The 13118-nt window shown below is 31.3% G+C and overlaps 1 protein-coding gene across 1 annotated transcript in view; it reads right to left on the reverse strand.

Annotated features, from left to right (window-relative positions):
- Positions 1-248: 248 nt before the first annotated feature.
- LOC120774986 (fasciculation and elongation protein zeta-2) overlaps positions 249-13118 on the reverse strand; it is a 35186-nt gene continuing 22316 nt past the window's right edge. The window contains exons 2-5 of the mRNA XM_040104894.1: positions 3586-3983; positions 3312-3527; positions 1870-1959; positions 249-1796 (exon numbers count right to left, since the gene is read on the reverse strand). Coding sequence (XP_039960828.1) covers positions 1714-1796; positions 1870-1959; positions 3312-3527; positions 3586-3983 — 787 coding nt within the window. The 3' untranslated portion in view covers positions 249-1713. The remainder of the gene's footprint in view (positions 1797-1869; positions 1960-3311; positions 3528-3585; positions 3984-13118) is intronic.

Genomic DNA, 13118 nt, shown 5'->3' on the forward strand with positions numbered 1-13118 from the left:
TAAAAATTTTCAAGTTATAAAAATTATATATAAATATTTTAAACAAATATTGCTGAAATAAAAAATTAATACACAAAATATTTCAGGCAAAAATTTTTAAAATTAAAATATGAAAAAACATAAGTGTTGAAAAATCGCTCGAAAAGTATAAAATAGCAATATTCAATTATTTCCATATACATATGTATATTAAACGCAATGCATTATTTTTAATAAACGTTAATTGGAAATATTTCTCAAAGCAATGTATGTACATACATATGTACATATATGGTAACAACTTAGAAGAAAAAAATTGCAAATGCTTTCAAAATTACACATTTTTCTTACAAGGCAGTATGAGTACACAAGGAATAAATTCGGCTAATAAACGCTTGTAATATTAAAGAAAAGTGTGCAAAAAATGCAAGTTTTGTATTTTGTCTTCGCTTTTTTTGCGCAAATGCACACAATACACACTGTATATGCATATGTTTGTATATATCTAAGTAGGTTTATAATTATGCATTTTTCAAATAACTGTTATTTTAATGTTTTTTGACTTACACGCAAAGCAACACAGCTAATTGATTTTATAAAATAATAAATTACAATTAATTACATTAAGCTTTACAAAATTATGGATGTAAGTTGTTTTTATAAATAATTTTTGCGGCATTAATATGTACATGCATACCTTACATGCATGCTTTACGCAAAATATTTTTGACATGCGATATATGTATGTATTCATACATACGTGAGCAAATAATATCGAAGCTGTATTTTTATTTTTGTGCTCATTGCAAAAGAATTTCAATGATTTTGTTATAAAGAGTTTTTTTTTTGTATTTTACTGATTTTACTTTAACACTTTGTTGTGTTTACGAATATTTTGAAGCAATTTAAAACTATTGTGGAAAAAATTAACAGCCAAGCAACGTGCAAGTTTGCTGCTTTTAATAATTTTAACAAAAAAGTATCGAATATAGCTTTAAAATCTTGCACAGAAAATTATTTTATATGGCTTTAATATCCTTTCTGCGATACAAATTAATTTTTACGCTCCAACAATTATTATTTCTACCAAAAGACCTAAATAAATTATTATTGATTGTAGGCAGTTTAGGTTAAATGAAATTCACTAGCTCTTCAGCGCGCAGATTTTGCAATGCGCATTTAATTTGCATAGCAGTTATCTTAAATTTAAATAACTTTTCCCAATTGTACAATTTTTCATTAATTTCACGCCTGCTTATGAATATATTTCCGTCGAAATTCATGCATTATCCTTTCGGGTGTACAAACAATTTTTTTGCATATTGAAAACTCTCGCTTTCCAAGAGCACTAAATAACCCGCACGCTTCGATATTGTTAGCGCTCGTTAATGCCGGCAAAAATAACGGTCTATAAACTATACACTCATACATATATATGGTACTCGTTACGTTTTTAATTAAAATCTTCTATGTTTATGCATTATTATTACTCGCATGTTTTAGTTTTTGCTTTTAATTAGTAACTAAAAATAGAAAAACATTAATAAGAAATATATTTTTTATATAACTTAGAATTGTTCATTTAAATTAGCTTCTCTTCTTTACTCAATGTATATGAGTTTTCTATTCTTTTTTTTGTTGTATTTTGTATTCTTTTTTGTTCTAAATGTATCGACTGCAATTACGTACTAAAACACCTAACAACTCAGCTGACTGCTCACATGCAGTGCATATTTATGTGGGGCAGAGTACTTTCAGTATGTAGTCCGTTAGCAGCGCGGGTACGGTTGGACTGTCCTCATTGATTGCTTTTAGTACTGTAAGTTGAAAAGCAGCAAAGCAAAATGCAATTAAATTGATTCTTTGTGTAGATAATTTGTTGGTACTCACTTTTGATTAGCACTTGCAAGGACTGGTTGTTTGGTGTGCCATTCTCCATGTGGTAAGGTATGACAGTGGTCAGATACTTTGGCTCCGGTCCTGGTAATTACAATGGAAAATAATAATAACCGCACGCTTTGAGTGCTTTGTTTAACTTAAAACTATTACCGATCACCAAAAATATTATTTAATAACGGTTAACATGGGCAGTTGAAAACGAATTTCCAAATTTCTTGCACGAAAAACCTTAAAAAACGATTATCTACAAAAAAAAAGTTTGTGTGCAAATCAAAGACCCCTATGTTCAAAAAAAAAGTTTGAAATCGTTTCCGCCTGTTACTAAGCTGCGATTTATAGCTGATTTCTTATAAAATTGATGACAAACTAATAGAAGATGAAGCGCATCCTGAAGAAAATCGTATACGTTCGAAATCTTTTTCACCTTAGCTATGATATATAGCAAATTCTTAATAAAACCGAAGACAAACGAATCGAAGATGAAGCGCATCTTGAATAGGAGCAAAAGTCTATTTTCGAAAAAAGTCCAAAACCTTCTCCGTCTATAAAACCAAAGCCAATGCGTCTTAACTGGTTAAATTTCTCGAATAAAGTATTTATATACGGACGCTTAGATCATATCGGCCGGTGCAAGTCCTAAACCGTCCACTCTGCATAAACAAAATATAATCTGTGGATTATTAGCTCTATAAAAGTGTTATAGTTCTCTATTAAACGGTTGGCATTAGAGAAAAATAAATTTTTGGCCAAGAAGCCATAGAAAATGTATTTTAATAGCTGGCTTCTGTTTAATCGTGCCTCAATGTTGATTTTATGGCGTGTTTAGAATTTTCGAAAAAATGCTGTAAGTTCGAAAAAATTCTAAGTTAGGCTTTTTTATAGGATTTCCAAATTTTGACTCAAAAACTATAGGACATATATTTTTAAGAGCAGGCTCCGGCTTTCTAATACGTATTATACCTTCATCTTACTTTTAAAACGTGTTTTAAAATTCGAAGGAATTCAGAAAGTTCAAATTAATTCTAGGTTATGTGTGTTTACACAGTTTGACTAATTGCCGTTAGTTTTAGAAACGCTCTTCAGACAGTTTACAAAAACAAAACTAAAAAAATATGCTGAAGTTTTAGAAACCCTATTCAAGCAGTTTATAAAAAAACTACTTTAAAAAACATTTAGGATAGGTTTGTTTATATAATTTTGAAAATTTTCAAATTGATCTTAAAGTTTTAAAAACGCTTTTAAAGTTGTATATATAAAAAAATGATATAAAAAAATTTATAATTTCCAAATTCAATTAAAATTTTCGTGCGAATTTCAGGCTTCTTATGTAATCAAAAGGTTAGTTTTCTATAGTTCAAAAATTCGGTTTTGTTTGACACGCCTTCAACCTAACTACTCCAATCTACAGCGCATTCAAATAGCTATTGACTTACCTTGCAATTTTCCACGCTTCTTCTCCACATGATACTGTCGACGTTTATTCTGTACCGCCAGCAACAATGAAATGAACGAGTTCTTCAGCTCTTTCTCATATTCGAGCTCGTCGCGCAACGCCAATTCATTGATTAGTGTCTCGCTGAGTTCCTGTATGAGCATTTCCATTTCCATGTAGAGCTCATTCAATTGTGATATCGATAAATATTGCAATTCTATAAGAAAATTATTGTTTAGCGAAAAGGAATATTAAAGAATGAAGTGTGTACTTACTCTCCGCATACAATGGCGCACCCAACACCTCTCTAGCTTTCTCTATCACTTCCGATTCACAGGTCTCTGCTTCATCCAATGGACTCTCAGCCTCGTCCATAATATCATCAATCTCTTTGATTACCTCCTCAACCGTTTTAATGGGTTCCTCATGCTCCGAATTCAGCCCGTTCAATATCAATGCATGCATATCGAGATCATTGGCTACAGCCTCATCCTCGCTGGTCAATTCATCACCCGGTGTGGTGGCATCAAGCGAATTACCAGCACTGCCATTACCGGCACCAAGCTGATTTTGGCCCAAATTCAATGTGGGCATGTGCATTTGGCGTGTGAATGATTTCGACCAATCGATAGGCAGTATATTGCCAAAGTTGCCAGTGATGGTCCACCACATTCTGTAGAGGTGAAAAATATAATAAAAAGTGATTAGATTATCAATATATAATATATTTTCTAAAAAAATGTAAATACATATGTATATTCTAACTAATTACGTAAAAAGTACAATGCTTAATTAAATATATTTTCAGTCTTGCCATCAACGCTTCACATTTTAATAGCATATTTTTTAATGAGCAAGTTTGTGCCAACAGCACCCATTATATTTAACAAATCGAAACAAATGCGCATGCATTTCTAAAACATCTCAATGGGCCTTTTTAGCGCACATTTTCTAAGAGCACTTCAACTGCCACTAACAGTCATGTTAAACAAAACTTGTAGCAACTCATTTGCGGCTTGCCAACTTACAAACTATAAATTGCAAAAAAATATATAAATCCCAAACAACAATGAACAAAAGTGGTTTTGACAAAAAGAAACAAAAACGAACAAAAAAAATGTTTTTAAGACAGTTAAGTATCCAGCAAAAGCACATAAAATGTAGGTTACAAAATCACAGACAATCGCCGTACATTCATGCTGTTCCACATATAGAATTTACTATATAAATTTAGCAAGCCATATATGTATGTATGCTTTGCTACATGCCTACAAATCATATATGTATATATATTAAAGCTTTCGCACATAACGTGCAATTCGTTTTTTTGTTTGCTCTTAAGGCTTGTCAAGATTTGGGCTAAGGCAATAAAAAAGTGTAAGTAACTTGTCAAGTGCAGCAACATAAATCTGCAGCAATGTGTAGATGACTATAACAGAAAGTATGCTATGACTTTAGAACATTAAAATTTACCGTTATACAAGAAAAATTTGAAATATATGTAATTTACTTTTCGGAATGCTGAGGTTCAAAAGCATATTTATTTCTGTCACTGAATAACAAACAAGTGAAGGACAATTAAATGTAATCGATTAGTTGATTGGTTCTACAAATATTGCCAATGTGATTGATGGTAGTCATCTCCCATAAGATATAATGTGTAGCATAATGCTTAAAAATTCTAAAAAAGAAATAAATAAATAAAAAAATTATAAAAAATAAAACAAATATTAATTAAAGAAACTTAATTTCAAAAAAATAATAATAATTTAATATGAAATAAATAAATAATAAAATATTTTAAAAATGTTAAATAACAAGAACTTAAATAAAACAAATAAAAATATTAAAATTAAAATTACCATGTAATCAATTTCTTTTGCTTTTTTTAAATTTGAAATGGTTATGCATAGAATCAGAAAATTATATTTCAAACTAACATTACTTGGACATTAGGATTTAGCTTACAAACTATACAATACATACATATGTATATGTGTAATAGTACAACGCTATTTACATTCTCAACTAGTAATAGATGACATAATTTTTCATTTTCTTCCATTTCTTTTCATAGTGTACGAACAAAAATGATTAAAATTCTAGCAAGGCAACAGAGATAGCGGCATAGCAGTAATGGCTATACAAATTTAAAACAAAACGGAAAAAACATTATGCACTTGTTTTTAAATGTGGGTCACAAATGGGCGCAAGAGCGCCTTACGGTTCTTGCACACATACTTAGATGGAATCGCGGCGCGTATGATGGGTGGGCTGTTGCTCGCAGGGGGTGGGGTGTGTAATTAAAAAGTGTTAAAGAGGATATGTATGTATGTACATATGTAAACGTTTAGTCAAGTTAGACTTTTTATTGCTCAACTGGAATTGATTAAATGAAAACGAGGTTGCCGTAGGTTAATTGGATTAATGATTTCATTTTCATTTTAATTTTTTTTAAATGTTGAGTATTTGTAATGTCGAGTAAATGAAGAAAAAATATTAAATATAAAAAGCTTTCTTAATTCGTGCGTTAAACATTAAGTACACTATATTACATTGCATTTTCTTTGGGTAGCACACAGTAAAATTCAAATTTGCGTTAGAAAATAATGTATATAATTATTATGGCCATTTGGTTAGAAAATTATGCCAAAAATAAGCATGTGAAATGGAGTTTAACTGTGGGAACAGTTAAAAAGTAATGAATGCAATAAAAGTTATTACAATTAGTGCCCAAACTGCACACTCTCACACTTAAATTCATTGCACATTACAATGAGCATGACTTTCCGTGGCCGCTTTCATACATATGTACATATATTTGTATTTTTCGATGGCTTGCACAAAACGGGAGAGAAATTATTTACTTCATCTTTATGCAATTATACATAAAATGTAATTTCGAAACAAAACTGCTAGCAATCATAAATAAAATAATACGAAACTTTTTTGTAGGAGTTTGCGTTACCAAAATGCACATTTTTTGATTAAAATAAGTTTTAGGATTTTTTTTTCAACCTTATCAACCTTTTTTAAATCAACCTCAGTTTTGACTCTTCTCGACAACACTAGCTGAAAGAAAAAGCATTACAAAGGTCAGACACTTTACTGCAATCATCAATGGTGCTCAGTGAAAACAATGTCCTTTAGAGATGACAAACGCGCTGAGGTTCATTGTCCTAGCTAAGGGTTGTTGATCTTGCTAAATGTAAACAAAGGGGTGATTGACTTCGTAAAGATAGGTCACTAAATGTAAACAAAGAGGTCATTCACTAGGGAAGGTTTGTTGACTTCATTAAACGTAATCAGGGGGATTATTGATTTCATCCTAGGAATGGTTGTTGACCACGCTAAATGAAAAGAAAAGGGATATTGGCCTCAGGGAGGGTTGTTATTATCGTTAAAGGTAAACAAAACGGTCAGAACTTCCCAAGAACATAACAAAAGCTTATATCAATTTTTGTATGGACCTGTCCGGGTCAAATTTGATCTCGAATGCATATTAAAAAAGTCATTAAAAACTTCAATATACTATATATTTAGTTAAAATACGAAATATTTTTTTCTGATTTGCAAGAAACGGAATGACAAAAAAAATATTTATAAAATATATATATTATGTTGTTCAAACACGCCAACACGAACAGGTATTGGTATAAATTACAAAATTAAAATTCCGTTGCGCCAATCAGTTGCATTCATTACGCCTGGAAAATAATTATTTAGTCATTACGAGTGTGGCGAATCGACTTGAAACCTAATAGTGAAAGAGCTAACAAGCATGCAGCGAAAAAAATGTGGGCGCTTGCAAAACAATGCAATTTTAAAAACATTTGAAAGTATGAAGCGACAAACATAAAAAGACACTTGGCGCTAATAAAGCATTGAAAGAAGAAACATAAATAAAACAAAGACATTGGTGAAAACAATGCGCTCAACCACAAAGTCGACACGCACGAAGATCGCAAAAAAATATTAGAAAGTATGTGGAAGGCACATAGTTATGGATAGCGTTGTTAACCTTATCGCTGAGGGGCGGTGGGCACACTTGTTGAGTGGCTTCAAATAAAAAAAGATTTAAAAAAAAAAATAAATAAATTGACGTGAACCGCCAAGTTTACTAGACAATAAGGAAAAACGGCGACAAACAAGCCGTGGCGCGCTTTCATTGCAAGCAATTTAGCTACGCATGCGCAAAGCTATAAAGGTAATTACTCTCAGACGGAATGGAATTTGCATATTTTATTGTTTAGCGCGCGATTGAGTGGAATCTCAAAACAATTTAAATAAATAGTTAACAAAAAATACTACTATTTAGAAATATGAAAATGCTTATTAACAATTTCTTGACATAATCAAAATTTCATAAGCTTTATATCTGGTATCCTCGCATTTTTATACCCTGAACAGGGTATATTAAGTTTAACACAATTTTGTAACAGCCAGAAGGTATTCATATGTATATGCATATAAATGATCAGCGTGATAAGCTGAGCCCCTTTCTCTCCCAAAATTTGATAAACACAATTACTTGTATAAAAATTTTAAAGCTAATTTTCAAAATTTTTTTTTTTGAAAAAATATACTGAAAAATACCCTTTATCTCCATTACATTTAAATTTTTCAACCTAACAATGTATTAATTTACATTGACCTTGTACACGCCTAGTTTATCATTTCCATAAATACATCAACAACTACATTTATGATTACTTTGTAGTTACGCACATCTGTAGAACATATTTGGAAATCTATAAAATAATCGATTTTTTTTATTTCATTTCCATTTACACGCATCAACACCTCGCGTAATTATCGGAATGTGCGCAAATTGAACTCAATTTCCAGACAATTTTTTGTTTGCCATACATTTAGCTGGAATATAGAGATATGGAAGATAACGTGTGTGAGGGGCGCTGAAGCGGCACTCAATTATGCATTTTGGCTGGTATTTTTATTTATCACGCCCTCTTCGCCACTTTTAAATATTTTAATTGCTTTTCTTTTGCTCTTAAGCAACACACAAACATAAGTATAGTATATATGTATGTACATGTATGTACATACACACATTAATTGAAGACCTGAACATGTGGAACTGCTAAAAGCTATCGGCGCGTTGACTGTGCAACCTTGCCGCGAACCTACAGATGGTGTTGAGTAGATTGTTTTGCTAGCTGTTTGAATTGCTGAATGAATTGAGTTTTGTTGGACTTCTTGTTGGCGCACATTGTTTGGGGCGATTTTTTGTTTTTTTTTGTTTCAACATTTCGCCGTCGTTGTATGCGGCTTACAACAATGCCATATTATTCTGATGAGCAAGCATTTGTAGAATTGTGTGTGTACTTGATACCGTTAGTTCACAATACAGTTATGCATGCACTTATGCAAAAAGCACTTCATATCGTCTCGTAAACGCGAACCCACGCATCCGTTGTACATACAAAATTTGTGGTATCATCTATTCAATGCACATGCGTTTTCTACTTGGTCCAAAGTCGGCACATACTATCTAACTAAAAATGTTGATGTGCGAGTGTGTGTGAGTAGGCGAACGGAAGTGAGTGCCTTGTTTGTAGATAGCAGTGAAAACGATGCCGTTTCAAGACTATTCAGCGTTCATAAAAGTTGCGTTAAACTTCTTTTAATTGTGCGAATTGCAGGCAGCGCTTCATTCTAACCTCAATATTAAATAATGACCATGACCGAATTGGCGGCCAAATGAAGTCAGCGGGCTACTATTTCACATACGTATGTATGTATGTATGAATTTGTGCATAGTTTTGATACTTAAATATGGCTCTGCCTGCTGTTTTATAGGCGGCGCATGGTGGCCGGTGAGTTACCACATGGAATGAGGATCTATAAAAATTAGTTTCGGAATTGTTGAACACGCTGTGGGTGGCTTAGATGATACCAAAAGAATTTTGAACAAATTCTAACTCTAGATTGTCACTATTTCTTATTTAATCAAGGCGGGAGAAGAGTGAAACTCATAATCACATAAAGAAATATCTAGAATGTGCACATAATTTGTATTTTAAATTCAATTTCGAGAAATACTTATTGACATTTAAGTACATTCGGTAAACACTAAAATCGCGTATACACTTTTTTGAAATTTTGGTGAATATTAAACTTAGTCTACACTTTGATTTTTCAATTATTGCAGTAACATTACACACAATTGTAAGTTTTTGTCATAAATTTGGCAAAGTTTACAACATTCAGACGGAAACGTCGGAGTATAAAGTATGTTGTATATATGTATGTATGTATGTATAAATGTTCAGCGTGACGAGCTGAGTCGATTTAGACATGTCCTTCTGTCCCTCAGTTCATGAGATATCGATCTAAATTTTTGCACACATTCTTTTATCACTCAGAAGTTGCTCATTTGTCGGAAACGCCGATTTCGGAGCACTACAGCATACAGCTGCCATACAAGCTGACTGATCCATATCAAATTCTTGTATAAAAAACTTTTTTTAAATGAAAAGCTATTTTTACGAAATTTGACATAGATTATTGTCGAATGTAGCACTATAATCTCCGGGCAAATTGTTCAGATCGGACTAATATAGCTTACAGCTTTCATACAAACTAACCGATCAAAATCAAGTTTCCGTATGGAAAACTTTTTTGTTTTTTATATTTGCTATAAGAAATGCACCTGAGTAGGACATAACAGATTCGGTGCAACGGCAGTTAACGTTTTTCTTGTTTTTTACATCATTTCAATTGACAAAAACAACGAAAACAAAACAATTAGTGGCACAAGTGAGCCAACGAGTTTGCGCTGTTGGTTTGTACGTTGCATAGATCAATTTTTATGCTACTTTTACTTCGTTGTATCTGTGTTTTATTGTTTTTGTTGCGTGTCCAAACTTCTTTCACTCAATACTGCATGCATTCATCAAACATTGCGTCAACACATTTCAATTTGATTGAGCAATTGCCACGCTTAATTTGTAGTGCAAAGAAAAATGTGTGTTTTGTGTGCGTGTGAGTGATCAGAAAAACAGTAAATGAATGCTGCAAGTGATTAAGCAGTTTGTAGAAAATAAATGTAAACTCATTGCCTAGTGGTAGTGTTGATGAAAAAGTTTCTTATATTTACGAAAGTGGCGTGAGTTGGAATTATTGTGGTGCTGACAGCGCAAGACAGTTTCATCATAGTAATGCTGCCACTGATTGATTACGAAAAACACCTTTAGTGTTGTTAGAAATGTTATACAACTCATATTACAAATCAAGCAACATAATACAATTCGTATAATTTGATTGAATGGCACTTTAATTATTTTGTTATTTGTATTTTTTTTATTATTTAAAAATAATAATATGCTTTAAAAATAAAAACGTTATGCTTTTCCTTTGTAAAAATCAACATTAATTGTATGTTTCCACTTTTTAAATTTATCGATAAATTTTATGCACACTCATCACCTTAAGCAATATTCAAATGTCATAACCAAAATAAGTGCAACGAAATTATTAATTATATATTTTCCTACGAAAAATAATATTTGCAAGCATTGTATAACGGTATATTCGAATGAATCGGCTGTTGAGTCAACTTTTTTTTGTATTTCAATGCACTATTTGAAGCAAGCAAGTCATAAGACGACGAAAGATAAATAAATATACATACTTATGTACATACATATGTACATATGTATGCAAGTATATTTGCAGTTCTATCAGGCCTTTTACTTTCAATTAAGAGAAAGCTTGATTAGTGCAGTAACAACAAAAACAAGTTTATGTGAAGCGAACACTCATTAAAGCTATCAGTCTCTTGCAAGACTTTTGCGACAAACAATCTTTAGAAAAGAATTTACTATAAGTCAACTATTTCAATTCAGAAGATATCTTCACGAAATTTAGTATTGACTATTGTGCATGGCACTACTAAAAGCTCCGAAGAAATTGTTTTGAACGTACCGTATATGTATGTATATGCCATTCAAATTCGTTTGCTTTTTTCCACAAACAAAAGAATACATGTGAGAAAACATTCATAATTATGTAAATAGTATGTATATGCATGTACATACATATGTATGTACATATAAATTAATTTTTCGCGCTACATTTGATATTCGATTACAATTCATTATCATTGCCATCAACACAAACAACAAACAACAGCAGCAATTTCATACATAGTTAAATTCCATAATTGTTGCCAATGACGGCCGACGACCAGCAAAAATAACAACAAGACTACAGCAATAAAAAATGGCAGCAGACGATACTAGAGATAGACCGCAGCAAATGTACTGCAAAAACAACAATAATTAGATATGCACATTCACATACGTACTTGTTGCTGTACGCAAATGTCAGTCTGTGGCATTCCAGCAAACAGATGTGGCCGCAGCGTATGCACAAGTGCTATTTTCTAGCAATTTTTTATCCCTCTATTTGTTGTACATGTCATTGTTGAGCATTTGCCATGCAAAGTGCGCTAAAACAACAAACAAATATGGACAGGGAAAATCTACAAACATTTCGCTGTGATCCCACGCGTCGTATGAGTAATCCCCTTCGGCAGAGTAGAGCAAAGTGTTGTTGTGCGGTCACATTAATTAATGAAATCATCGACTTCCTCTGTGGCTATGAGGCGATGTGCGTATATTATTTTAAAACAAATTAGCATTTAGATGAAAGAGGGAAAATAAAACCGAGCACATAAAAGGACCATTTTTTTTTAATTTCATCGAAAGATCGAGATGCAAAAAATAAGAAAAGATAACCAATATCGACGAATTAAATAAAAATATAACATTTCAAGAATTTATGATCTACTAGTGAATGAAATATCGATAAATGCACGACTATATATACAAAAATCGATAAAAGCACAAAAATTTAAGCGATTTAAATACAAAGAATGTACAAATTTATTGGAAAAAATATTGATAAAAAAATATGGGTAAAATAAAACGATAAAAATGAGAAAAATCGATAAATATACAAAATGGAAAAATTTGCATAAAATCGCTTAGTGTGAAAAAAGTAATAACCACGACATTAAGGATCGACATGCTGAATAATAGAGCGAGAAGGGTATAAACAATAAATAAAACAATGGCAAAATCGATAGATGCAAAAATCATATGGAAAATATATTATGATAAAATTTATGGAAAGATAAGTAGTTCATAAAAGAAAATGGAAAAGTTTGCCAATATCGATAAATAACAAATTATTCGATTAAGTTAAGAATTTCGATTGCTGTTAATGCATGAGACTTTTAAAATCGAACGAAAAATGTATGGATAAAAAAATCGATAAATACAATATATAAAAATATACGAAAAAGGAGTGAAAATTGCACATATGATAATGAAAAAAGTAATTTAAAAAATTTCGATCGAGAAAAGAAACGAAAATTGTAAAAAAATTATTTAAAAATATCGCTAAAATAATTTTATAAATCAATTATAAAAAAACGAAATAGTTCTAAAAATTGGCCAAAAATACGAACAATTTATAGTAGCGCAAAAAATAATTTTCAGCAAACAAAGATTTAAAAATCTATAAAAAATATAAAAATTTATGAGAAATTCAATTCGATAAATTACGAAAAATCGATGAAATTCATAATCGGTAAATTACAAAAAAAAAACGATAAATCGAAAAAATTTAGAAATGTAAAAATTTAATATCTATACGCAAAAATTATAAATAAAAAAATCGTATATTTCTCGTTCAAAATTGCGGTCGGGTGACTAATATAATTTTTAAAACCGATTAAATAGTATCTGAGGTCTTGGTACAAATATATATACCTCCAAGG

Source organism: Bactrocera tryoni, chromosome 4 (genome assembly GCF_016617805.1).
Source record: "Bactrocera tryoni isolate S06 chromosome 4, CSIRO_BtryS06_freeze2, whole genome shotgun sequence".
Lineage (NCBI taxonomy): Eukaryota > Metazoa > Arthropoda > Insecta > Diptera > Tephritidae > Bactrocera > Bactrocera tryoni.